Here is a 27054-nt window from a genome sequence, read left to right on the forward strand (position 1 = left end):
ATTTGGGGACCTTGAGTTGTTTCCGAGCCCAAGGGCAGGGCTGGAATCTCCCTTTGGCCACCTCGGGGTGGGGATTGAGTCCCGCCAGAACTCTCTGAGCATTGCTACGACTCTGGATTTTGGGGTCTCACCCTCTTTTAAGCCCAATAGGACACCTTAGCTTGGGGTTTAAACCCTGTCAGGTTGGTCTGTCGGGGTCCGACTCCCCTCCGAGCCCCATCAGGTCCCCGCTCTTTGGGGTCTGAGCCCGCCCAGCCCCTTCACCGGGGGATTCCTTTGCTCCAGGCTCTTCACTGTGGGCTCTGCCTGTTGCTGCCACTCTCAACATGGCGGCCACCAGCGCCCGGGCCCACCCCCGGGTGAGGGCGGAAGTGCCGCACCCAGCATGGCCGCGCCCGGGGTCGCGCCGCACCCAAGATGGCCGCGCGGGGGCGGAGCCCGCCGACAGGCCGTGTGTCGCGCCGTCCGTGGCCACCGGGGGCGGGCAGCGCCGGCCGTGACGCGGCCGCCACGGCGGAGCGGCGGGACCGGCGGGCGGAGCTGCATCGCACCCACGGGAGACACCGGCGCTCCCCCGGGTGCCACTCCCAACATGGCGGCGGCGCTGCCCCGGCTCTCCCTGCCGCTCCCGCGAGAGGAGGGGGTGAGTCCTCGCGAGAGCTCGGCGCGGCGGAGCGGCCGACATGGAGCCGAGTGGCGGCCCCGGGCCGGGCCCTGTCCCGGTCCCGGGGAACAACAAGGGCCGCGGTGGGGCCGCCGCGCCCGGGAGGGGCCGCGACTTGGCCCGGCCGCCGCGCAAGGACTCCGAGGTCAGCGCCGCCGGGAGCGGGGCGGCCTTCCCGGGCGGGGCGGGCCGCGCCGGGCCTCGGCCAGGGCCTGCCCATGGGTGCCGGTGCCCAGGGGCGGTGCCGGTGTCCGGTCGGTGCCGGTGCCCGGTGGTGCCGGTGCTCGTGGATCCCTGTGGGTGCCGTGTCCAGGGGTGCCAGTGCCCGTAGTGCCGGTGCCCGGGGGGGCCGGTGTCCGGCCCTTCCAGCCCTGCTTGGGCACCGCCTTCCCCGGGACCGGCCCGGGACCAGCCCGTCCGCTGGCTCCGGTGCCCCAGTACTGGTCCCAGGGCCGCTCCCTCGGTACCGGCTCCCTGACGCAGCGGGCCCGGGCTGTGGAGCCGAGGGGCCTCTCCCTGCCCGGCCTGCTCGGAACTGGGACTGCCCGGATCCTGCCTGGGCTCGGTCGGTGCCGGTTTCCTCTTCATCCATCCCTTCCCCAGGTCCGGGCCGCTGTGACCGGGCCGGGGCGCGAGGGTGGCTCGGTCCGCCCGTCCCAAACGGGAGTGACAGGGCTGGCCCGGGGGTCTCACAGCCCACCCGGGGCTTTCCTCGGTGTTACCGGTCGGTACCGGCCCGGGGTGGGGTGTCGGGTCCCGCTGCCGTGCTCGGACCAGGGGTGGATCCAGCAAGGGGTGACCAACCCCCACCCCAGGGACACCCTGGGGTCACCCTGAGCCTTGGGGGTCAGGAGGATTGTACGGAACAGAGGTATCACTGGGTTTTTCCAGAGCGTTTCATTCCTGGGATGGCCCCAGAGCTGTTCTAACCCAGGGGATCCTCAGAAAGGTCCCTGGAATGCCAGGGGAGGGATGTGAGGGGGAATCTTGGGGCACCTGTGGTGCTGGGGGTGCTCCCAGAAGAGCAGAGCCAGCACAAGGCAGGAGGTTGGAGCTACCCCTCTCTGAGACTCCTGGAATTAGGGATTGTTCTGATGTGGATTTGTCCCTCTGTCAGGAGTGGGAGCCCCCAAATTTAGGAGAGTTTTGCTGTGGATTTGCAGCTCGTTTGTGGGGGGTGCCCCAAAATTTATGTGGGTTTGTTTCTGAGTGTGCCCCTTCTTTAGGAATGTGTGCCCCAAAATATGGGATCATTCTGCTGTGGCTCTGCTCCTCGCTCAGGGATGGGTATCCCGAGAGGGTTCTGCTCTGTGCTCAGGAGTGTGTGCCCCAAAATTCTGCTCAAGGCCTGCCCCTCACTCTGCCCCTCAGAAGTGGGTGCCCCCAAATTTGGGAGAGTTCTGATGTGGATCTGTCCCTTGGTCACGTGTGGGAGCTCCAGAGTTCAGGAGAGTTCTGGTGTGGATCTGCCCCTCACTCAGGAGTGAGAGCCCCATAACTGGGGAGAATTCTGCTCTGGGTCTGTGCCTCATTCAGGAGTGGGTGCCCCAAATTTTGGGATGGTTCTTGTATGGGTTTACCCCTCACTTAGGGATGGATGAAGATTCTATTCTGGATCCTCTCCGTACTCAGGAGTGTGAGCCTAATAATTCAGGAGAGTACTGGTGTGGATTTGCCCCGTGCTCAGCATCCTGAAATTTGTGAGGGACTTGCTGTGTGTCTGCCCCACTCAGGGCTGGGTGCCTGTGGGTCGATGTTCATGACTTGTGTAAAGGGAGCTGATATTTTGTGCTCTGAAGGTTCTCCTGGATGGTTTTGCAGCCTCTCCAGAGCTGTTTGGAGTTGTTTCATCCTCACTAATTCCATCTGCTAGGATGACACAGCAGCGTAGCCCAAATTTTCCCAATTTTGTGCGGAATGGGTGAGCTCTGAGAGCTCCCTGATCTCACAGAACCCTCTCCCTGTCTCCTGTCGTGTTTGTTGTGCTTTGGGGGCTCCCCTGTGCTTTGGGGGTGCTGCAGCGGCTCCACGTGGCCCAGCCCAGCCGATGGAGGCGCAGGAGGTGGGCTGGAGTTGCCTCGGTAACATTTGTGCTGCTGCAGGAATGTTTTTGGTCCCTAAACCAGGAAAACCAGCCCTGGATTTGCAGGAGGATGAGGTGAATTGTGAGTGTTTTCAGGGATTGTGGTTTTCCTGTGGTGTGCTGTAATGGAACTGATTTTCCCCCGTGTTTTCAGGGCTATTCGGAGTCGCCAGACCTGGAGTTTGAGTATGCAGACACGGATAAATGGACAGCAGAGCTGTCGGGTAAGGAATTCTTCTGTGGGATCAATTAATCAGCCGTGATTTCCTCTCCTGGTTGAATTAAGGGAACTCTGTCAATTCCAGTATGGCTTTATTATTATATTTAAATGCTGTATTGATGTTAAAAGGGACAGGATATGTGTAATTAATATTTTTGGCATTACACTGGATGGGGTTTTATTACATTTTGATATTTTGGCTAAAACAGCAGTTCCCAGGGCTGAGTTGCAGCTCGGTGCAGGTTTTTGGAGCTTCTCCTCTTTTGGCAGAGCTGTACAGCTACACGGAGGGGCCAGAGTTCCTGCTCAACCGAAAATGCTTTGAGGAGGACTTCAGGATCCACAGTAAGAGCCTTTTTCTGGATTCTTCTCGCCCTGGGGAGGGACAGGGATTTCTCTTCCTGGAGAAGAGGGGCCTGATGCCAGGGCTCACTGGGGTCTGCAGCTGCTCTGGAGGGGCAGCTCTGATCTCTGCTCCCTGTGAGCAGGGACAGGACCCAAGGAAAGGCTGGAGCTGTGCCAGGGGAGGCTCAGGCTGGATCTCAGGGAAAGGTTCTTCCCCCAGAGGGTGCTGGGCACTGCCCAGGCTCCCCAGGGAATGGGCACGGCCCCGAGGCTCCCAGAGCTCCAGGAGTGTTTGGACAACCCGGCGAGATTTTGGGCTGTCCTGTGCAGGGCCAGGAGCTGGCCTCAGTGATCCTTTCGGGATATTCCACGGTGCCACGACTGACCTAATCACCTGCCGGGCTGCTCAGACGTCCCTGAGCCGTCACACACCTCCCGGGAGCCCTTCCCCCGGCCGCGCCCGCTCCCTCGGGGCAGCGTGGCCGTGCCCAAAGCCCTGCCTTGGTTTGCAGTGCGGGACAAGAAGTGGCCGGAGCTGGAGCGGACGCAGCACCGCACCCACGCCATGCGCCTGCTGGACGGGCTGGAGGTGACGGCGCGCGAGAAGAGGCTGCGCGTGGCGCGCGCCATCCTCTACGTGGCACAAGGTGACAGCGGCCGCTGCCCCTCCTGTGCGGGTTACACGGGCAGAGTCAGTTTTATGGTGGTCGATAGTTATGGTGATGGATTGGTGTGTTGTGCCTCTGCCCCTCCCTCGCGTGCCCCGCTGCTCGGTCCGTAAAATGGGTTGTGTTGTGGTGTAGTTAATGTGTATAAGTTATATATATTGTACAGTATAGTAATGGGTTGTATTGGGACAGTTAATTTTATAGTGATAGATAGTTCCAGTGATAGTTATATAGTGATAGTTATAGTGACAGGTATATTGTGATATTGTGCCTCTGCCCCTCGTGTGCACCACTGCTCAGTCCGTAAAATGGGTTATGGTGTGATATAGTTAATATATATGTGTTATATATATTGTACAGTATAGTAATGGGTTATATAGTGATAGTGATAGTTATATTGTGATATTGTGTCTCTGCCCCTCCTCGTGTGCCCCGCTGCTCAGTCCGTAAAATGGGTTATGTTGTGATATACTTAATATATATGTGTTATATATATTGTACAGTATAGTCATGGGTTATATTGGGATAGGTAGTTTTATAGCGATAGATATTTATAGTGGTAGTTATATAGCGATACGTATTCTTAGTTATATTGTCATATTGTGCCTCTGCCCCTCGTGTGCACCACTGCTCAGTCCGTAAAATGGGTTATGTTGTGATATGCTTAATATATATGTGTTATATATATTGTACAGTATAGTAATGGGTTATATTGGGATAGTTATAGTGATAGTTATATTGTGATATTGTGCCTCTGCCCCTCATGTGCCCCGCTGCTCAGTCCGTAAAATGGGTTATGTTGTGGTATAGTTAATGTGTATGTGTTATATGTATTGTACAGTATAGTAATGGGTTGTATTGGGATAGGTAATTTTATAGTGATAGATAGTTATGGTGATACATATAGTGATAGTTATACTATGGTATTGTGTCCCTGCCCCTCGTGTGCCCTGCTGCTCAGTCCGTAAAATGGGTTATGTTGTGATACACTTAATATATATGTGTTATAGATATTGTACAATATAGTAATGGGTTATATTGGGATAGTTAATTTTATAATGATAGATTGTTCCAGTGATAGTTATAGTGATAGTTATATTGTGATATTGTGCCTCTGCCCCTCATGTGCCCCGCTGCTCAGTCCATAAAATGGGTTATGTTGTGGTATAGTTAATGTGTATAAGTGATATATATTGTACAGTATAGTAATGGGTTGTATTGGGATAGTTAATTTTATAGTGATAGATAGTTATAGTGATACATATAGTGATAGTTATATTGTGATATTGTGCCTCTGCCCCTCCTCATGTGCCCCGCTGCTCAGTCCGTAAAATGGGTTATGTTGTGATACAGTTAATATTTATGTTGTATATGTTGTAAAATATAGCAGTGGCTTATATTGGGATAGGTAATTTTATAGTGATAGATAGTTATAGTGATACATACAGAGATAGTTATACTATGATATTGTGTCCCTGCCCCTCGCGTGCCCCGCTGCTCAGTCTGTAAAATGGGTTATGTTGTGGTACAGTTAATGTGTATGTGTTATATATATTGTACAGTATAGTAATGGGTTATATTGGGATAGGTAGTTTTATAGCAATAGATAGTTATAGTGGCAGTTATATAGTGATACATATAGTGATAGTTATACTATGGTATTGTGTCCCTGCCCCTCGTGTGCCCCGCTGCTCAGTCCGTAAAATGGGTTATATTGTGATACAGTTGATATTTATGTTATATATATTGTACAATATGGTAGTGGCTTATATTGGGATAGTTAATTTTATGGAGGTAGCTACAGTGATAGTTATATAGTGATAGTTATAGTGATAGATAGTTGTATTGTGATATTGTGCTTCTGCCCCTCGTGTGCCCCACTGCTCAGTCTGTAAAATGGGTTGTGTTGTGATATAGTTAATGTATATGTTATATATATTGTACAATATAGTAATGGGTTATATTGGGATAGGTAGTTTTATAGCGATAGATAGTTATTGTGGTAGTTATATTGTGATACTGTGTCTCTGCCCCTCGTGTGCCCCACTGCTAAGCCCATAAAATGGGTTATATTGTGATATCGTTAATCTGTATATTATATATATTGTACAGCATAGTAATGGATTATATTGTGATAGTTAATTTTATAGTGATAGTTATAGTGACAGTTATATTGTTGTGCCTCTGCCCTTTGTTTGCTCAGTCCGTAAAACGGGTTGTATTGTGATATAGTTAATCCATATAAGCATATATTACATGTGTTGTACAGTATAGTAATGGATTACATTGTGGTATTTAATTTTATAGTGACAGATAATTGCAAGGAGGGTTTTATAGTGATAGATAGTTATATTGTGATATTGTGCATCTGCCCCTTGTTTGCTCCACTACTAAGTCCATAAAATAGGTTATATTGTGATAGCATCAATCTATATAAGTATATATGTATCGTACAATATACAATTGTACAGTTATACAATTAGATATACAATTATCTGTATATCTATATATAGAGAGAAACAATTATTTGTTATGTTGTGTCCATTAACTACATTTTCTATATAGCGTATATTTAAATAATATAGAACTCCTTTATGTTCATAAAGTTATAACATATTCACATATCTTCTATATAATATACAATATGTAATATATAGTTTTGTATTATATAAAGTATATATTATATAATATATGTATTGTAGATTACATTGTACTACATATTACATGTAGTATACATACTATAACTACATATTTTGATATATATAGGAGACATAGTACAAGATAATATAATATATATATATATCTCAAAATATATAATTACAATACATATACTATAGGTAGTATTTTAATGTATATACTATATAGGTGAGACATGGTACAATAAAATCTCATATGTGTAGCATATACATAAAATTATTTCATTATAATATGTGTACTACAAGTAATACTTAATACAATATAGTCTGCAATACATATTATATGTAATATACTGTATATTGTATATTACATCTATTACATGCTGTGTCTTACATATAATACATTGTGTATATGTTTATAAACAATACACATCATATATTCTATATGTATTTTATATTAATTTTATGGCATATATTATTAATATAATATAATCTATATTATACACAATATGTTATATATAATTGCATGTAATATATAATATAATGAATATATAGTATTAATATAATACAATAATTACCAATTATTTTAATATGTAATATTTTGAAGAATTTTCGTTCCTTGGGGTTTTCATTCCACCTGGGATGTCTGGAACGAAGCTGAATCTCATGGGACCAGATAGTTTAGAGCAGTTTGGCCCAAGATTTGTCTGATTTCCCTGTCTTAGCCCAGGTCCCAGGCCCGGAACGCGTTACCCAGAGGGGGCAGCTCCATCCTGTGCCTGCCAGTTCCCCCCTCTGTCCGAGGGGTGTTTCCACGTGGGGTGCCGTGGGAGCGCCCGTGGGCTGGGGTCAGCAGGCTCTCTTCGCAGGCACCTTCGGGGAGTGCAGCTCCGAGGCCGAGGTGCAGGCCTGGATGAGGTACAACATCTTCCTGCTGCTGGAAGTGGGAACGTTCAACGCCTTGGTGGAGCTGCTGAACATGGAGATTGAGTGAGTACTGCAGGGAAACACTGCAGGGGTGCTTCTGGAGCTCACAGAGTGACTCCCGTTGTCCTGGGTGGATGTGTCATGTAGGGTTATCCCTGATTTCTCCTGGAGCTCACAGAGTGACTCCTGTTGTCCTAGGCAGATGTGTAATATAGGGTTATCCCTGATTCCTCCTGGAGCTCACAGAGTGACTCCTGTTGTCCTGGGTGGATCTGTCATGTAAGGTTATCCCTGATTTCTCCTGGAGCTCACAGAGTGACTCCTGTTGTCCTGGGTGGATGTGTCATGTAGGGTTATCCCTGATTCCTCCTGGAGCTCACAGAGTGACTCCTGTTGTCCTGGGTGGATGTGTCATGTAGGGTTATCTCTGATTCATTCTGGAGCTCACAGAGTGACTCCTGTTGTCCTGGGTGGACGTGTCATGTAGGGTTATCCCTGATTTCTCCTGGAGCTCACAGAGTGACTCCTGTTGTCCTGGGTGGACGTGTCATGTAGGGTTATCCCTGATTTCTCCTGGAGCTCACAGAGTGACTCCTGTTGTCCTGAGTGGATGTGTCATGTAGAGTTATCCCTGATTTCTCCTGAAGCTCACCAGAGTGACTCCTGTTGTCCTGGGTGGATGTGTCATGTAGGGTTATCCCTGATTTCTCCTGGAGCTCACCAGAGTGTCTCCTGTTGTCCTAGGCAGATGTGTAATGTAATATAGGGTTATCCCTGATTTCTCCTGGAGCTCACCAGAGTGACTCCTGTTGTCCTGGGTGGATGTGTCATGTAGGGTTATCCCTGATTCCTCCTGGAGCTCACAGAGTGACTCCCGTTGTCCTGGGTGGATCTGTCATGTAGGGTTATCCCTGATTTATCCTGGAGCTCACCAGAGTGTCTCCTGTTGTCTTAGGCAGATGTGTAATATAGGGTTATCCCTGATTTCTCCTGGAGCTCACAGAGTGACTCCCGTTGTCCTGGGTGGACGTGTCATGTGGGGTTATCCCTGATTCCTCCTGAAATTCCCAATGAACCAAACTGCCTGGCAGCAAACAGGCAGCTCTGCTCCTCCTCCTGCAGCTGTGCTGGGAGCAGGGAGTTCATGGAGCAGTGTCTGTCGCGGGGTTTGGAGCTGGCACGTGGAGTGCCCGTAGCAGAGTTTGAATTCCCCCAAATTCCCTCTGAGCTGTTCTCCCTCCGCAGCAACAGCGCCGCCTGTTCCAGTGCCGTGAGGAAACCGGCCATTTCCCTGGCTGACAGCACCGACCTCAGGTATGGAGGGACCAGGAGGGGGACCAGGGTTTTCTGGGAGCTTTGGGAGGCTGAGACAGCCACTGGAAGGGGTCCCAGAGCTGTCCCAGCTCTGAGAGTTTCCATGGGTATCTGTTGTGCTCAGCCTGCACAGCAGCGATGGGCCAGATTGGGGATATGAAAGGGTAAAATTCGAGAAAGCAGATTTTTTTCCTTGTTTGGACTTGTAGAGGCTTTTCCCCCCAGTGCCTGTGTGCTGGTGTGGAGCAGGTACATGAACTCTGGGGTGCTCCAGCTTCTCCCTGAGCCCTGGGTGCTGACAGTGCTTCCGTAACTGATCCCAGTTGCCGGGATTCAGCTGCCCTGGTTTTTGCAGGGTGCTGCTGAACATCATGTACCTGATTGTGGAGACCGTGCGCCAGGAGGCCGAGGGGGACAAGCCCGAGTGGAAGAGCATGAGGCAAACCTTCCGAGCAGAGCTGGGTGAGGGCCAGAGCTGGGGTGGAACTGCCAGGGCTGGAGACAGTCACTCGGGATTTGGCTCGAGGAGTCGGATAATAGCGACTGGCGGCGCTGGGTTGGTTTCTGCTCAACTTGTGGGGCAGAGGGAGGTGAGCAGAGGAAGCCATGCAGCCCTTTCTGCTGCTGGGTGCTCTCTCCCTGGGAAAAAAACGAATACTGGAGCTGTTGTTTCCTCTCAACACAGAGGCAAGAAATTACAGAGTTTAGGAGGCCTTGGAAGGGGAGAGGGAGCTGTCTGGGGTTAGGTGAGGATCTTGGAGCTGATGGGGAGGAGGGTGCAGAGCTGGTGATGCTGGTGGCTGGGGTGAGGCCAGGGATGAGGAATTCCTGGCTAATGGTGCTCTGTGGTTCCAGGAGCCCCCCTGTACAACAACGAACCCTTCTCTGTCATGCTCTTTGGGATGGTGACCAAATTCTGCAGTGGCCACGCTCCGCACTTCCCCATGAAGAAGGTGCTGCTTCTACTCTGGAAAACTGTGCTGGTAAGGAGAGGCTGTGGGATGTGGGATGTGTGCTTTGATACATGGCAGGGGAGGGAATTCTGCCCTCAGAGTTGGCTGTAATTGCTCCATCCTCTTGTTCCGGTGTTCAGTTTTCCTTTAAACCCAGTCCCAGGTTTTCCTCCATAGCAAAGCGTTGGATATTGGTGTCTGGAGCTGGATACTTAGGATAGACCCAAAGCAAGGTCCCTGGCTGGGGGAAGGAAAGCTCTGAACACTGCATTTGTGGATGCCTGGACATCCTCCTGTCCCTCCTGCCTCTCTCAATGACAAGAGCAGCACAGGGCAGGCAGCTCCTGCTTGAAACCCTGGGGAGGGATTTGGGCCCCTCAGGGAAAGAGACTTTGAGGGGCTGGAGCATATTCATGGAGTGGAACATTGCTGAGGAAGGGTCTGAAGTGTCTGAGGGAGCTGGGAAAGGGGCTGAGCCTGGAGAAGAGGAGGTTCAGGGGGGACTTCTGGCTCTGCACAACTCCCTGACAGGAGGGGACAGCCCGGTGGGGGTCAGGCTCTGCTCCCAGGAAACAGGGACAGGACAAGAGCAAATGACATCAAGCTGTGCCAGGGGAGGTTTAGCTTGGATATTGGGATTTTTCTTTTTCATGGAAAGAGTGGTCAGGCATTGGCACAGGCTGCCCAGGACAGTGTTGGAGTCCCCATCCCCAGGGGGATTTAAAGGACACGTGGGTGTGGCACCTGGGGACATGGATTAGTGGTGGCCTCGGCAGTGCTGGGGGAGCAGTTGGACTGGGTGATCTCAGAGAGCTTTTCCAGCCTGACTGATTGTGTGATCCTGCACACTGGGTTTGGCACGGGCGGGTGTAGGTGCCCCTGGGATGCTCAGCATGCTGTGGTGTTCCCTGCAGTGCACCCTGGGAGGGTTTGAGGAGCTGCAGAGCATGAAGGCAGAGAAGAGGGAGATGCTGGGGCTGCCGCCGCTGCCCGAGGACAGCATCCAGGTGATCCGCAACATGCGGGCGGCCTCCCCGCCCGCCTCCGCCTCCGACCTCATCGAGCAGCAGCAGAAACGCGGCCGGAGGGAGCACAAGGTGGGGACAGGGCCGTTTGGGAGGGCACTGCCAGGGTCTGGCCTTGTTTTTGGGATATTCCCTGCCCTCTCTCCCCGCTCCAGGCCCTCATTAAACAGGATAACCTCGATGCCTTCAACGAGCGGGATCCGTACAAAGCTGACGATTCCCGCGAGGAGGAGGAGGAGAATGATGATGACAACAGCCTGGAGGGAGAGACCTTCCCCCTGGAACGGGATGAAGTGATGCCCCCCCCTACCCAGCACCCCCCCAGCGACCGCATCACCTGCCCCAAAGGGCTGCCCTGGGCCCCCAAGGTCCGGTGAGTCCGGGGGGCTCCCTGGTTGGAGAGCTGGAGCAGGGTCAGGGAAACAGAGGCTGTTGGATATTGGGAATCTCAGCAGGGATGTAGGGAAGGTGTTTGGGAGGGGGTGGTCACTTTGATGGCTGTTTGCTTGTGGGGTTGGCTGTGCACCCTTTACCTGACCACAAGGCTTTTCCCTGTGCCTGGGCTGTGCCTTTCCCCGTGTCTGGCTGGGCATCTTCCAGATGTGCAGAAAGATGTGACTCTTCCCTTCTGTCTTTGCTGCAGGGAGAAGGACATTGAGATGTTCCTGGAATCCAGCCGCAGCAAATTCATCGGCTACACGCTGGGCAGGTGGGTGCAGAGCCAGCCCACAGCTGCCATCATGGGGGGCCTGTGGGGAAGGCCAGTTTGGGGGCTGCTTTTGTCTCTACGTGGCAGCAGGGAAGGCCTTGGCTGGCTGGTGCGTGGCTTCATCCCTGGGTGGTCCCTGCCCCACCCCTGGGTGCTCAGCCCTGCTCCCAGCCTGGCTCTTTCCCTCTTCCAGTGACACCAACACCGTGGTGGGCTTGCCCAGGCCCATCCATGAGAGCATCCGCACCCTGAAGCTGGTGAGTTAAGGAATTCCTCCAGCCGCTGCTGCTCGATGGGTGCCCCTTGCCCATCTCCCTGCTCCCATCACAGCTCAGGGTGGATTTTCCTGACCATTTTCCCCTTCCTCTGCCCAGTGAGGGGAGAGCAGCCTTAAGCTTTCACCTCATCCTGGACTCCCAGGTTGTCTGAGCCCCTTCCTTCGGGGGCTCCATCCCTTCCTTAGGGGGTTTTATCCCTTTCTTAGGGGATTTTATCCCTTTGTTAGGGGTTTTATCCCTTTGTTAAGGGGTTTTATCCCTTTGTTAAGGGGTTTTATCGCTTTCTTCATGTCCTCATCCCCTTCCTGCTGGCCTTGTCCCACACCTGAGCCCAGCAGCTCCCACCCTGCACATCTGCAGAGGTGCTCCCTGGGACAGGGATCTGGGAGGGCTGGAGCAGGATGGTGGGAGCAGGCTGGGGCTGGGGGGCCGTGGTGACCCTGCTCTGTCCCCCTGCAGCACAAGTACACATCCATTGCTGAGGTGCAGGTGCACATGGAGGAAGAGTTCCTGCGCTCCCCGCTCTCCGGAGTGAGTGTGTGGTTGGGGTGGGGTGGAGATCCTGGGCTGGGAGCTGGGGGCACTTGGTTCTGCCCGGTTTTATGGCAGGGCTGAGGGGTTTGTTTTTTCTGTGGAGGGCTTTCTCTGGGGCAGAGGGTTTTGGGGGTATCCTGCACTTGGGTTCATGGTCCAAGGTGCTGGTGGCAGCTCCTGGATTGAGGTTTTCTGGTCTCTCCTGGCACCAGGGGGAAGAGGAAGTGGAGCAAGTCCCTGCTGAGATCCTGTACCAGGGGCTGCTGCCCAGCCTGCCCCAGTACATGGTGAGCACTGGGATCCCCTGGATCAGTCCCTTTCCAGTGCTGCATCCCAAGTTTTCACCCCTGCCCTGCTCTGTTCCTCCCTCCTGCAGTGAGGCAAAGGTGTGTGGCCAGTCCCCTGCAGCTCCCATTCCCCCTCCATCTCTCCCTTCTTCCCAGATTGCTCTTCTGAAGATCCTCCTGGCTGCAGCCCCCACCTCCAAAGCCAAGACAGACTCCATCAACATCCTGGCAGATGTCCTGCCCGAGGAGATGCCGTGAGTGGCCGAGGAGCAGAGGAGCAGGCTGGGGGTGGGAAGGGAAGGAGGGAGCTGTGGGTCTGACCTGCTGTGGGCTGGGGCTCCTTGGGGATGTCACCCTGCTGTACCCTGGATTGCACCCTGCAGGAACTGGGAGGGGCAGACCCCGCCCCAGCCCGAGGACTGTGGGATCATGGAATGTTCTGGGTGGGAAGGGATGAGCGGAGCAGGAAGGGTGACCACTGCAAATGTGTCATAGAACCACAGAACAATTTGAGTTGGAAGGGACATTAAAGCTCACCCAGTTCCAGCGCCCGCCATTGGCAGGGACACCTTCCACTGTCCCAGGCTGGGCTTGGATGCTTCCAGGGATGAGGCAGCCACAGCTTTCCTGGACAACCTGTGAGGAATTCCTGCTGATGCAGTCCCTGTGTCCCCAGGACCACCGTGCTGCAGAGCATGAAGCTGGGCGTGGATGTCAATCGGCACAAGGAGATCATTGTCAAGGCCATCTCTGCCGTGCTGCTCCTCCTGCTCAAACACTTCAAGCTCAACCACATCTACCAGGTGAGCTGGGCCGGGGTCCAGCCGTGCCCACGGGTCTTTGGGCACGGCAGGAGCCCGAGTGGGTCCCTGTTCACCCACATTTCTCCTCCCCAGTTTGAGTACATGGCCCAGCACCTCGTCTTTGCCAACTGCATCCCACTCATCCTCAAGTTCTTCAACCAGAACATCATGTCCTACATCACTGCCAAGAACAGGTGAGGGAGAATGCTGCCCACCTGCGTTTCTGGGGGATGTGGGGAGGGGTCCCTGTTCCTTTGGCCCCGCTGCAGTCCCTCCCTGGCAGTGGCTCAGGCAGACCTGCAGAGTTCCCACCACAGCCCATCTGCAGTGGGTGGGGAGTGGGGGCTGCATTGCCCCCAGGCTGGGGGGATCTGGGGGAACAGCACCAGCACCCCTCTCCTTCCTGCAGCATCTCCGTGCTGGACTATCCCTACTGTGTTGTGCACGAGCTGCCGGAGCTGACGGCAGAGAGCCTGGTGAGTCCTGCTGTGACAGTCCTGGCACCTGGGGCGCTTCCCAGGGCACTTTGGGATGCAGGGCTCAGCACCCAGCCCTGGCACCCTCAGCTCTCCTGTGCTCAGCCCCTGGTTCCGCTGGGATTTTGGGGAGGAGGATGGGGATGGCAGGTGTCTGCTGGAGTGGAGCGTGTCCAGAGAATGGAATGGAGCTGGGGAAGGGGCTGGAACACCAGAAGTGGCTGAAGGAGCTGCAGGGGCTCAGCCTGGAGAAAAGGAGGCTCAGGGGGGACCTGGCTCTGCACAACTCCTGACAGGAGGGGGCAGCTGAGGGTTCAGGTTCTGGTCCCAGGGAGAAAAGGACAAGAGAAAATGGCTTCAAGCTGTGCCAGGGGAAGTTCAGGTTGGATATTGGAGAAAAATTCTTTGTGAAAAGGATGGTCAGGCACTGGTACAGGCTGGCCTGGGCAGTGTTGGAGTCACCGTCCCTGGAAGTGATCAAAAAATGTGTGGGTGTGGATGTGGCACTTGGGGACAGGGATTACTGGTGGCCTTGGCACTGCTGGGGGAACAGTTGGACTTGATGATCTCAGAGGGCTTTTCCAATCTTAACAATTCCATGATTGGATGATTTCCTGCCCACATGCACATGACTCCTCAGATCACCACAGCCTCTCCCCATCCCTGCTCCAATCCCTTGCCTGACCCTGCATCTCCTTCCCCACAGGAAGCTGGAGACAACAACCAGTTCTGCTGGCGGAACCTCTTCTCCTGCATAAACCTCCTGCGCATCCTGAACAAGCTGACCAAGTGGAAGCATTCCCGCACCATGGTGAGGGCTGGGAATGTCCTGGAGCTCAGCAGGGCCAGGCACCCGCACCGGGGATAACCTGGGACAGCCCAGCTGTGGGTGGGGAGTGAGGAGCGAGCAGGGGAATGGAGGAGGGATTGGCACGGGAATCCGTCCCAGCTGGGGTCTGGGGATGTTCTGGCAGATGCTGGTGGTGTTCAAGTCGGCGCCGATCCTGAAGCGGGCTCTGAAGGTGAAGCAGGCCATGATGCAGCTCTACGTGCTCAAGCTGCTCAAGGTGCAGACCAAGTACCTGGGCCGGCAGTGGAGGAAGAGCAACATGAAAACCATGTCAGCCATCTACCAGAAAGTGCGGCACCGCCTCAACGACGACTGGGCCTACGGCAATGGTACATCCCGGCATTCCCGGCATTCCCAGCCCTCCTGCTCCAGGCTCTGTGCCCTGAGCTCGCCCTGTGCCACCTTGGGCAGGTGTGCTGGGTTGACCTTGGGGGACCTTGGCTGGTTGAGCTTAACCAGGTGCCCACCAAGCTGCTCTGTCACTCCCTTTCCAGCTGGACAGGGCAGAGAAAATCAGATGGGAAATGACTTGTAGGTTGAGGTAAGGTAGTTTATCACAGCAAGAGCAGAAAAAAATAGGTTTGTTCTCTACTTCCCATCAGCACGTGATGTTCAGCCACTTCCGGGCTCCAGCACGTGGAGTGGCTGCTCTGGAGGGCATATGTTTTAAATAGCAAATGCCCCATGGTTTCTCCTCCTTTGCTTAGCTTTTGTATCTGATCTGACATCACAGAGTCTGGAATATTCCCTTGGCTGATTTGGGTCAGCTGGCCTGTGTCCCCTCCCGGGATCTTGCCCGTTTCTGTGTGCTTGATGGGGTGGGGATGTTGGGATGTTGTGGGTCGGTGCTGGTGCTGTGCCTGTGCTGGGGATGCTGGGGTGGTGCTGGAGCCTTGGTGGCTCCTGGCTCTGCTCTCTTGGAAGTACCTCCAAAGACCTTGCCCAGGTGTGAGGGGCTGAGGGTGTGTGGGCTGTTGGGAGGAGAGGGAACCAAAGGATATTCCAGACCCTAGGACATCATGCTCAGAATATAAAGTAGGGGGAAGAAGGAGGAATTGGGGGATGTTGGGAGTGATGGTGTTTGTCATCCAGGTCACCATTCCCTGGGATGGGGCCCTGTTCTCCTGAAGGTGCTGAACACCTGCCTGCTCTTGGGAAGCAGGGAATTAAGTCTTTTTCTTTCTTGTGTGCACAGCTTTTGCTTTCTTTATTAAGCTGTCTTCATCCTAACCCACGAGGGCTTTTACCCTCATCATTCTTCCCTGCTCTGGTGGATGTGGGAATGAGCAGGCCGCTGCACGGGGCTCGGTTAAACCCCACCACCGAGGGCTTTGGGCTGGCTGAGGAGCCCCCAGCTCCTCTCTGACCCGTCTCATCCCTGTTCCCAGACCTGGACGCCCGTCCCTGGGATTTCCAGGCGGAGGAGTGTGCCCTGCGCGCCAGCATCGAGCGCTTCAACTCGCGGCGCTACGACCGGGCCCACGGCAACCCCGAGTTCCTGCCCGTGGATAACTGCCTGCAGAGCGTGCTGGGCCAGCGCGTGGACCTGCCCGAGGATTTCCAGGTCAACTACGACCTGTGGCTGGAGAGGGAGGTCTTCTCCCGGCCCATCTCCTGGGAGGAGCTGCTGCAGTGATGGACACGGGGAGGCAGGATGGGTTTCCTGGAGAGCTCGAGGCTGTCCTGCCGCCACGGGGCAGGGGAGCGAGGTTTGGGGGGGTCTGTGGGTGGCTGCACTCTTGTGGTGGGCTTGGGAAGAGGATGGAGATGGGGGGTCCTCGCTGAGACCGCATCCTGCCCCTCTGCCTCCTTCCAGAGCTCATCCCAAAGCTGAGGGGGTTTCCTGTTGGGTGGGGGGTCTCTGCCCAGCCCGTGCCATGCTTTCAGAGGCACCTCCCTTCTCGTGCCCCCCAGCCAAGAAGGGGGAGCAGGTGGCAGTGTGGGAGTGGGGTCCTTGGGTGGGACACCAGGCTGGCCCTGCCCAGCCCCTCTGGGGGGCTGGGGGGGCTTGAGGGGCTGGGGCAGCCTCCCCTCAGCCCACGAGGGGTGCAGGAGCTGTACATAGATTATATATATTTGGTGATACCTGTGCCCTGACTGTGGCTGGGCTCTGTCCGTGTCCCTGTCCCTCCTGCCCGGATGAGAGTTCCTCATCCTGTGTCCTTGTCCCCACTCATCCCTCAAACCCCAGGGGTGCCTGACCCCTCATCAGAAGGTTTAGTCTTACCTTGCACCCAGGTCTGTTGGTTTAGGGGAGCAGGTTCTTGCAGGCATTTGCCTGTGTCATTCACTGAACCCTCCCCCAGCTCCGTCCTGGGATTTCTGACACCAGATTTCTGGGATTTTCTTTGGTCCCTGCTCTCAGTGGAGGATCCTGTCACCAAATCCTGCCAGAGCTCAGCCTTGCATGTTGCCTGGCCTCAGTTTCCCTGGCAGAGGGGCAGCAGCAGCCCTGGGGGATGAAATCCTGGGGGATTCCCCCTGATTTGAGGCAGAGATTTGCAGAGATGGTTGCGGACAGAGGGAGCCTGGGACAGCCCCAATTCCAGCCCATCACCTGCTGGGATTCTGAGCCTGTTTCTCCAGGAGTGAATCCCCAGGCCTGGAAGCAGCAGACTGAGCCTTACGAGACATCAGAGAAGTTCTGTGGGCTCAGCACCGATGGTGACACGCCCTTAGTCCCTGCCCTGTTTCCCCTCAGCCAGGGCTGACGTGGAGCCCCGGGTCCATCTGGATCCCAGTGCTGCACCCTGACCTCACCCTCCTGTGGGCAGCACGGAGCCAGGGGCTGGATGTGCCTCCTGGGGGGCTGGATGTGCCCCGGGGGTCCTGCCAGGGCTGCACCCACCCCTGGCACCCACCTGGGTGCCTCCAGCACCATCCTGCCCCCAAACCCCACTCCCAGCACCAGGACAGGCCTGAGGAGCCTGTTGGGTCTCCATCCCCAGCCCCCCTGGCTTTGCAGGGCTGCTGGAGCCATCATTAACCTATGAAGAACGTGGTTTATTGTTTAGAAATGAATAACAAAGTCCCCGCCGGTGGGAGGGGGTATGAGGTGTCCTGGGTGGGGCTGGCAGCCCTGGGCTGCCTCCTGGGGGCACGCACTGTGCCCAGGCTGTGCCCAGGCTGTGCCCAGGCTGCCAAGCTTGGCTGAAAACCCTGGCCTTTGGCCCAGGTGGGGCTGGAACAGCAGGTCTGGAGCCTCCCCGAGGGGATCCGGGTGCCCCACAGGGGTGTCCCCCCTTCAGGAGGTGGGAGCTGGGGCATTGCAGATTTTGCAAGGCGGGGTTTGGCCCGAGAGGGTGCCTGGGGTGTGCCAGCATCTCCTGGTGCTGTGGTGAGCAGCGTTGGTCCTGGCTTCATTTTTTGGTGTTTCCCTGCAGTGGGGGAGGTCACAGTGGGTGGAGGGGGGGGACAGGACACGCTGGCTCTTGGGGGGGACCGGGGGAGCCCCCCTGGGACCCCCCGGAGCAGATGAACCGCGTTGGATACAATGAGGTGCCCCCCTCCCCCAAGACTGGCCTTGCAGGTACCCCCAGTAACATGCAGAACCCTGCAAAATGCAGGAAGCTCCCCCAAAATGGACCAGTTGTGCCCCCAACACCCCAGCTGGAGGGTTCCCAGCTGCTGGGATTAAAACACCCCCCGGAGGGGTAGCAGAGCATCCCTTTAATTCGGGATGCTTTATCCTGGTAGCCCCCACCTCATGGCTTTATTGCCCATGCCAGGGGGCTCCAGGAGCTGTGCCAGGGCCTTGTTTCCCCTCCAGGAGGGAGCAGAAGGAGCTCGGGGGGGGGTTTGGAGCTCCTTGGCGCTGTCCCCAGTAACCCCCGAGCACCAGCAGCTGTCCCAGTGTGTTCCCAGTATGGCACTGGCAGGGGAAGAGCCCCATTTCTGCCATTGCTGGTTGCACTGGGCAGGGAGCAAGAGGCCAAATTTCAGCTGGGGAGGGGAGAATTTCCCCCAAAACTCCTCTGCCCCGCTGCTCCCCCGGGGGCACGGTCCCCTCCTCAGCCTCACCCGCGGCTGGCAGTGCCCGGGGCGGGGGGAAACCACCGGGAATCTCCATCGCTGGGACGGCTCAGGTATTTTGGGCGGCCGTTTCTGGGCTCCCGAGCTGCCGGTGCCGGCCCCGCTGGGGCAGCCTGGGTTCGGGGACGCCTCTTTTTCCTCCCCACAGCCCCCTTTGCCCCCCTCGGCGGGCCTGGAGGGGCAGCAGCATCGTGGTGGGAAATGGGGTGTGCAGAGAGGGGGCGAAGGTGACCCCCCCCCACCCTGACCCCCCCTCCCTGGTGCCGCGGGGGTGGGCGATACCCGGGGGGGACGAGGGCTCCGTGTCCATCCCCCGAGGGCATCATGTGGCCCAATTCAGGAGGCTCCCGGCGCCCTCTTTGCTCTTCATCCTCAGTGGCATCAGGGTGGGCGCCTTGTAGTCGTGTTGGGGGGGCGGCTCGAAGGGGTGTGGGGCCAGGGCCGGGGGGGGGCAGCCCGTGCAGGGAGTAGAGGCTGTTGATGCCGGGGTGGGGGCCCGGGGAAGCGGGGATGCCCACGAAGCCGTTGCTGGCAGCGGGGGGGTACGGGGACATGCACGGGGATGGGATGCTCTCGGGGGGCAGCAGCCCCGGGGGGCTCCCAGGGCTCGGCCACAGGTTGTTCTGCAGCTGAAATAACAACAACAACAACAACAACAAAAAAAGCCCAAGATGAGCGTGGGGACATCCTGCTGTGCTCATTTCCCCCCCATTCTGCCTGAAATCCCACTCCTCCCTTCAGGATTCCTCTTATCCCACCCAGGATCCCTCTCACCCCTGTTGGATCCTCCTCATCCTCCCTTCCAACCCCCCCACCCACAGGGTGCAGGGGAGCGATGCCTTTGCTCTGTTTTCTGGCCTTGGGGGGGTTTGAATCTTGGTTGAAAGATTTCCCCCCCACCCGGAGAGTTTGGCTTCAGGGAGGTGGGTGCAGCTGAATTTTGAATTATTTTTATGCTTTTCGATATTGGAGGGGGGGGGAAAGGAAGTTTTGCAGAAAAGGGAGGCAGGAAGCACAGATAGATGTAGGAGGGGGTCTTCAGGAGGAACCCCCAAAACCTGCCCCAGAGGGAAATGGAGTGGGACATTGAACAGCATCTTCTGCGTGTGGCAAAACGTGATCCTCCCTCCTTTCCACCCCGGGCCGCGCTTTTCCCGAGGGTGGGTGCAGCCGTGGGGAGAAGGGGCAGGAACGGGTGATGCGGGGCACCCACGGGTGCGGTGGGACCGGGTTAGGGTGAGGGTCCCAGGGGAGCAGCTCCCGTGCCATCTCTCACCTCCTGGATTTTCCCGTAACGTTCCCGTTTCCGCCACTTGGCCCGGCGGTTCTGGAACCAAACCTGGCGGATGGAGGAGGGGGCTGAGGTGCGGGGACCCTTCCCCTGCCCGCCGCAGCCCCCTGCCCAGGCGCGCACTCCTCCCCAGCAGGAGAAGGGCCGCACACGGTGCCCCGGAGCGCCGGAGCCGAGCAGAGGAAGCTGCTCTGCGCTCAGCGTTGGAGCCCCGGCCTTTTCCAACAGCGCGAATATCTCGTCCCGCACCAAAACCGATCCGTCCTGCTCCGTGCGTGATCCTTTCCCCCTCCCTGCTGCTTGTGTGTCGCAGGTTTTGCTGCAGAATGAGGCTTTTTGGGTGCTGATGTCCCATCCGCACGTCCCCTCCGTGCTGCGGTGGGGACTGGCGCTCCCTGGGGCGGGGACAACTCCGGCAGCGCCTCCCGGGCAGGAGGATGCACTGCCGGCATACTCGGCTTGGGGCTCTCGTGGCCGCTGGCGGTTTCATCTCAGCCCGCCCCAAATCTGGCTTCGGACGCTCGGGCGGGCACTGGGCGTGTGCGGGCTCGGGGGACGCTTCCCCTGCTGCGCCCCGGCCCCATTCCTACTCCTGGGGGTGGCAGCTCCCAGCGGGTGCTCCCTGCTCACTTCCTTACCCTCCAGCTTCATTTCCTCCCTGCTGGGAGCACCCTCCGGCTTCCCCTTCCCACTCGGAGCCTCAAACCGCACGGAGACACCTCCGGGAGCGGCGGCGTGCGAGCGCGACCTGGCCCTGCCCCACGTCCCAGGATGTGTCACCCCAGGTCCCGGGGATCCCTCTCCTGAGCCGGGGACCTGGCTGGGAACGATGGATGCGCAGGGGGATCACCATTAGGGCATTCTGAGGTGGGGGGTTGACACCGACCTCCCACATTTTTGACTCTTTGAGTGCTTGTCCAGGGCGGGGAATGTGGAGAGTTCAGAGGCAGCCAACACCCACAGCACGGCAGAGAGGGCATGGCCTGAGATTTTCCATCTGGGATTTAGCGTATTTCATGGGAAAAGCAGCTTCTATCTCAGCATCACCCTGCAGATGGGGGAGCCCCCGTCCTGGCAGCCCCAGGGCGTCCATGCCCACCCTCCGTGCCCGTACCTGCACCCTGGCTTCCGTCAGGTCTGTGCGCAGCGCCAGCTGCTCCCGGGCGTAGACGTCGGGATAGTGCGTCTTCTGGAAAACCTTCTCCAGCTCCTCCAGCTGGAACGTGCTGAACGTCGTCCTGTTCCTGCGCTTCTTGCCCTTGCCCAGGGGCTCGGGGAGCTCGGGGATCCCGTGGTCCCGAAGGCTGCCCAGGGGCGCTGCCAGGGGGCACCCCAAATCCTCCGGGCCTTTCGGGGGGACCCTGCAGGCTGCAGGAATCGCCTGGAACCCACCTTTGCAGCCTTTCTCACCTGGTGGGGAGAAGCACCAGGGGGTGTTAGTAGTGCCAAGGAAGCCCAGAACTGTTCATGCCACGGCCCTGGCATCCCTTCCCATCCCATCCCATCACATCCCTTCCCGTCCCGGGGGATGTCGAGGTACTGTCGCAGCAGAAAGGGCTCAGCATGGACACACAGCATGGAAAATTCATCCCTGGGGAGGGATAAACCCCTGCTCGCTGTGTGCAGGAAAAGCTTCTGGAGGGAGGGGCAAGCCTGGCTGGAGCAGCGGGTGCTCGGGGTCCCCCTGGGATGCTGGGACTGGACGGGGAGGGCGCAGGGGAGGTGGGCACGGGGGTGTGTGCAGAGAGTTTTGCTCCACTCTCCTCATCCCGCTCCTCCCACTCCCTTCCTGCACAGGCTGGTGCCTCCGCCCGGCTCAGAGCCCAGAACAGAGCCACAGGGGACCCCACACCCCCCCCCGGCTCTGGGCCGAATCCAGACCCCACACCCCAGATAGTTCAGGGGGAGCTCTGTGCCCCTGAGCCCGCACTTCCCTGGAGCTGCAGCTCCCGGGAAAACACTTGGAGTAAAAATCACCAGCCTGCTTTTCTTGCTGAAGAAGAGCTCCCTTTTCTCACCCTCCTCTGGGACCAGAGCTAGAAATCTGGGGGTTCCCCGCTTCCCTTCGATGCTGCTGCATCGCTGGGGTGGATGATGGAGTGGGATCAAGGAGGAAAATCCCTGCCAGGCGTTTTGGGGGGCACCTCTGTACCCCCAGGAGTGCTGTTTGTCCCCACGTGGGGACACACAGAGCTTGGCAGCTCCAAACAATTCCAGGTGCTGTTGGGACCCCAATAGGCTGAGCCAGGGAAAGGAGAAATTAGCAGAGCGGGGAATTAGCAGATTTTGGGGGGGGGGGGTGTGCCTTGGGGTCCCCGCCTGCTGAGGGGACACAGAGGTGTCACCTGGGAAGGGACAACCTAAAAACGCTGGGTTTGCCCTGATCCCACCCCAGTCACCAGCTCCAGATTCGGGGTTTCTGCAGGTGGGGAGCGCTGGCTCCCTCGGAGCAGGATCAGGCCCACGGCGAGGAGGGGAAACGTCTCCTTTAGGATGGACCCTCCCTCCCAGCCTGTTCACCACCGCATCCCGACCGAGGGGGAATGGGGTCCCCATCCCTGCGGGGCTCTGCACCCCCCAAACCAGCCCCCCCCATGGCCTTTTCCGGCCTTTCGGTTTTGATTTGGGGCTGTTTTCTAATTAAGGCAATTTGGGGGCTATGGAGCCGCCAAGCCCAGATCCAGCTGCTTTGAATTAATGAGAAATTGTAATTTGGGGGAGGTTTGGGGGGCGATTGCTCCTCGTCCGTCTCAGTACCGACCTGTCTGGTCATGGGTAAGGGCAAAGGAATGAGGCCAAATTGCCGTTTCCTCCCTGCTTTGGCCTCCAAAGGGCTCAGCTGCTGGGCCAGAGGGTTTTGATGATTTGAAACCAAATCTCACCAAAGAGCAGACCCAAATATAACCCAAATTAAAGGGGGGAAAAAATTACCGAAATATAATCCTGCTGCACAAAGCATGGAATTGGGGGCTTTTCCCCCCTTTTTTCAAAGGCGACGTGGCGCATTTCCGAGTGCCCCACGGGTTTTGGCGTTGGAGACAAATAAATAAATACCCAGAAAGAAGGGAAAGGCAGGAAGGAGCGGGATACAGGCACGTAGCTAAATAAACACAGCGGCACAGGGGGACAAAGGGAAGATAAAAAATATTTTTCTCCCACTCCTTCCTAAACTGACACCCCCCGAAAGATTTGGCGGCGCTGGGCAAGGCGGCAGCTGGGAAACAGCTGTACAGTCCCTGGGATAATGGGGAGGGGAAGGAACTCGAAAGGATCATTAGTGAAGGGATGGGGGCACGGAAAGGACTCCCAGGAACAGGGGGAAACACCCGTGGAACGGCGGAATCGCCCCGCCGCAGCTGGAGCAGGTAAGAGCCGCGGCGGGGCCCCTCCCGGTGCTCCCTGAAGGATTCTCCCGGCGCTTCTCGGGGATTTTTCTACCTGTTGCCCGAGGCGGCTTTGCCGGCTCCCACCTGGTTCCCATCGCCCCGCGGCGCTGCCTTTTGCTTCTTATATTAAAGCAGCAGCGGGGCAGTAATATTAAAGCGAAAGTGGGAGCTCCGGGAGAGCGCAAAGGAACGGCGGGAGAGCCCCGGGAATGAGCTGGGTCCTGCCCGAGCCTGGAGACGGGTGCGGAGCCCCCGGGACACCCGGGCCAAGGGGAACCGGCTGCTCTGGAGCTCCGGACACGGTACCGGGGAGAGCCGGAGAAGCGGGAGCGCCGGGATCCGTACCGGGGAACGAGAGCGTTATCGCCCCGGAGCGAGGCTCCCGGGAGTCCCGGGGAACCGGGAGCGCTGGAGCTCGGGGAGCGGAGAGCGCTGCCAGCCCCGCGCTCCGGCCTCCCCCACATCCCCGAGCCCCGGGCCCGTCCTGCTGCTGCCGCCGGTCCTGCCCTCTGTGCTCCGGGGACCGGGGTCGGCGGCCGGACGCCACTTTCCAGCCTGCTCCGGGGAGCGCGGCCCTTCTCCATCCCTGGTAACCGGGAACCGATCCTGCTCCATCCCCGGTGACCGGGAACCGGCCCTTCTCCATCCCCGGTAACCGGGACCGGCCCTTCTCCATCCCTGGTAACCGGGAACCGGCCCTTCTGCATCCCCGGTGACCGGGACCGGCCCTGCTCCATCCCCGGTAACCGGGACCGACCCTGCTTCATCCCCGGTGACGGGAACCGGCCCTTCTCCATCCCCGGTGACCGGGAACCGGCCCTTCTCCATCCCCGGTGAAGGGAACCGGCCCTGCTCCATCCCCGGTGAAGGGAACCGGCCCTGCTCCATCCCCGGTGACCGGGAACCGGCCCTACTCCATCCCCGGTGACCGGGACCGGCCCTGCTCCATCCCCGGTAACCGGGAGCCGCCGTTCCCCACCCCGGGCCGGTCCCCGCCGTCGCGGCAGCGGGTCCGGGTCTCTCCCGCCGCCTTTTCTCCCTCTTCCCGTCTCGTTTCTGGAGAACGGGAACCATCCCCGACACCCCGGTGTCTGTCGCGACACAGCCCCAGCTGCCGACACTGGGCAGCTCCGGTTCCCGTCGGGGGACGCCCCGGGGGTCCCCGATGGGGTCATATCGCGACATCGGCCGTCCCGGAGAAGCCGGGGAGAGCGCGTCGGGGAAATGACGCCCTTGGGGGCGTCGGGGCCGGGGGTCCCCGCAGAACCCGAGGCCGCGGGGCAGAGAGGGGAGAAGAGAAGCAGAAGGGGCCGGGAGGGGTCGGCGGTTCCCCCCTCCACCCGCCGCTCCCCCGGTACCTGCAGCCCCGGCCGGGTACGGGGGCTTCCCATGCACGGCCACGGCGGGGGGGCCCGGGCTGGAGACCCCCAGGTACCGTGGCTGTGCCCGGAGCGGAGGGCAGCGGCCGGGGCGGGGGCTGAGCGGCGGCGGCCGCCGCTGGGGCCCCGCTGGGCCGAGGGCGAAGGCGGTGGGAGGCCGGGGGAGCCCCGGGGGACCCCCGAGCCGGCGAGGCGGGGGGAAGGCCGGGCAGCCCGGTGTCTCCATGGCTCAGGTTGGAGGGGACGGGGATGGTCCGGGGAGCGGATTTTGTGCGGGGGACCGGGAGGAGGGGGACGGGGGGGGGGGGGAGATGGGGAGGGAGGGATCGGCCCGCAGCCCCCCCAGCCCCCACACCCCCACCCGCCCCCCCACTCCACAGCCAGTCACGTGCGTCCTCCCAGCCTCTCCGTTAACCCTCTAATCCCAAATCCTGCCCCCGCCGGGGACACTTTCCCGAGTGGGTCAGATCCCTTCATCCTCAAGGCGGGGGCCGCGGGGGGAGCCGTGCTCCCCTCTCCCAGCGTCTCCCAGCCACAGGAAACGCCCAGGGCACTTCTTTGATTTCAAACTTCATCCCCCACTGCTGGTAGCCGCAAGAAATACCAGGCAGGGGAGAAACTTCCATTTCCCGGCCGCTCTCTGGGTTTATTTTCCCTTTCACAGGCTGAGTCCGTCTGAGCCTTTCCCTCCCCAGAGCCGGGGCTGAGGCCTGGGACAGGTTGGGTCGGGGGTGACGGTGACCCCGGGACGGGGGATGCAGGATCCCACGGTGTCCCTGCGGCAGGGCGCAGTGTCCGTGCTCCCAGCACCGAGGGGATCCTGCCCTGCTCCCCGCGTGTCCCTCTCGATGCCTCCACACCGCAGCGTTTGGTTCCTCTCATCCCAGAGCCCCGAGTGGCTTTGGCATCCGGCGCTGGTGTGGAACAGAGCGGATCAGAGCTGGCCTGGGCTCCTTTATTCCCCCTTTTTCCCCGCATTCTGCTCCTCTGCTCCCCAGGGCTGGAGGTTTGCCTTGGCTGGGGGAGGATGCAGCTTTGGGGGTGTTTGTGTGCAAAACGAGGGGAAAGATCTGGAATTCAAATGCTCGGAGAAGGAACGAAACGAGGAGCCTGGAGAACTAAGTGGGGACGAGGGGTGAAGTTTTACCCCTCCGTTTGCAGTTTTTCCCTGCGCACAACACTTTGAGCTCATTCTTGGGCATTGCTCCTTGCTCCAGGTCTACAAAATAATAACCTGCAGGTGTGGGGGTTGTAGGGAGGGGATGAGCTGCGTGTGAGCAGCAAAAAGAGGTGGAGAGGAACCCGGCAGACCCGAGATGCGTGATGTCAGATAGCGGAACAGGGGGATAACACCGACTGTAAATAACATTATCGCTTTTATTGGGTGGTGCCGGGGCAGGACTTGGTTACCCAGGCACAGAGAAAATCTGGAATCACAAGCAAATCTCATCTCAAAGGGTTTGTGATGTAAATATGTCACCTCAGCGTCTTGGCAGGGGTTGAGGATTGATTGATGCGTTGTTTGGTCATTGGAAAAACCGTTGTAGCTGCGGGAACGGCGGATCTGTGGTGTAAATCACGGCTGGGATTTTCCAGCCCCTGCTCAGGGAAACGGCGTTTGTGAGAAAACGCTGGCTTGTGATCCCGGGCTCAGAATTATTCCTTCAGAATCCTGCGAGGGGCTGGCTCTGCACAGAGGGCTCTGAGCTTGCAATGCCCCCTCCTTGCCCACCCCTTTCATGGCCACGATGAATCCCCCAACCTTCCCTGCTCCTTTCCCTTTGCAGCAGCTGGAACTGCCGGGATTTTCCCTGTTCGACTGTCCGCAGCTCGCAGGATGCTGTAAATTATGGGTAAATAGGGGCTGGGAGGCCTCTGGCTCACAACAGGTCATTAAAGATTATTCAACATAACATAACTCCTGGAAAGGCTGATTAGCATTAAGGTTGCTCTCCCGGTTTTACTGCTGGCGTTTAAAGGAGTTTGATAGCAGAGGGGTGAGTTTATCCCCGGGATCCGTGGGCTGGTTTAGGATATGTTGGTTTTCCAGGCTGGAGAGATTGCTGGGACCCTCCTGGGCAAGTGGAGGGGTCTTGGGCAGGTGGGATTTGGGGTGTTTGGAGCTGAAGGCACCATGAGGTTTGTGAGGTTTTGGGGTGTTTGTGTTGGTTTCTGGAGCTGCTGAGGAATTTGG

General features: G+C 57.4%; 2 protein-coding genes across 4 annotated transcripts; one reads left to right on the forward strand and one right to left on the reverse strand.

Moving 5' to 3' along the window:
- The first annotated feature begins 535 nt into the window (after positions 1-535).
- Positions 536-16860, forward strand: STRIP1 (striatin interacting protein 1). Of its 3 annotated transcripts, none has more exons than XM_040085575.2 (21): positions 536-643; positions 2902-2971; positions 3238-3312; positions 3825-3959; positions 7486-7606; positions 8789-8857; positions 9213-9319; positions 9713-9840; positions 10725-10907; positions 10991-11208; positions 11479-11544; positions 11738-11801; positions 12282-12353; positions 12569-12643; positions 12800-12897; positions 13320-13446; positions 13540-13640; positions 13856-13922; positions 14629-14733; positions 14897-15101; positions 16161-16860. In XM_040085575.2, the coding sequence occupies exons 1-21, from the start codon at positions 593-595 to the stop codon at positions 16406-16408; spliced, it is 2385 nt and encodes a 794-aa protein (XP_039941509.1). In that variant the 5' UTR covers positions 536-592; the 3' UTR covers positions 16409-16860. The 3 variants fall into 3 exon arrangements, with proteins under 3 accessions (XP_039941509.1, XP_039941507.1, XP_058279457.1); XM_040085573.1 differs by lacking the exon at positions 536-643 and adding an exon at positions 677-809; XM_058423474.1 differs by lacking the exon at positions 536-643 and adding an exon at positions 2813-2829.
- A 1159-nt stretch (positions 16861-18019) lies between these two features.
- On the reverse strand, positions 18020-25086 carry ALX3 (ALX homeobox 3). Its single transcript, XM_058423517.1, has 4 exons — positions 24840-25086; positions 21210-21505; positions 20081-20143; positions 18020-19433 (listed from the first exon to the last, which is right to left on the reverse strand). The coding sequence occupies exons 1-4, from the start codon at positions 25084-25086 to the stop codon at positions 18789-18791; spliced, it is 1251 nt and encodes a 416-aa protein (XP_058279500.1). The 3' UTR covers positions 18020-18788.
- Between the last annotated feature and the right edge of the window lie 1968 nt (positions 25087-27054).

The sequence above is a fragment of the Hirundo rustica genome, chromosome 24 (genome assembly GCF_015227805.2).
Source record: "Hirundo rustica isolate bHirRus1 chromosome 24, bHirRus1.pri.v3, whole genome shotgun sequence".
NCBI lineage: Eukaryota > Metazoa > Chordata > Aves > Passeriformes > Hirundinidae > Hirundo > Hirundo rustica.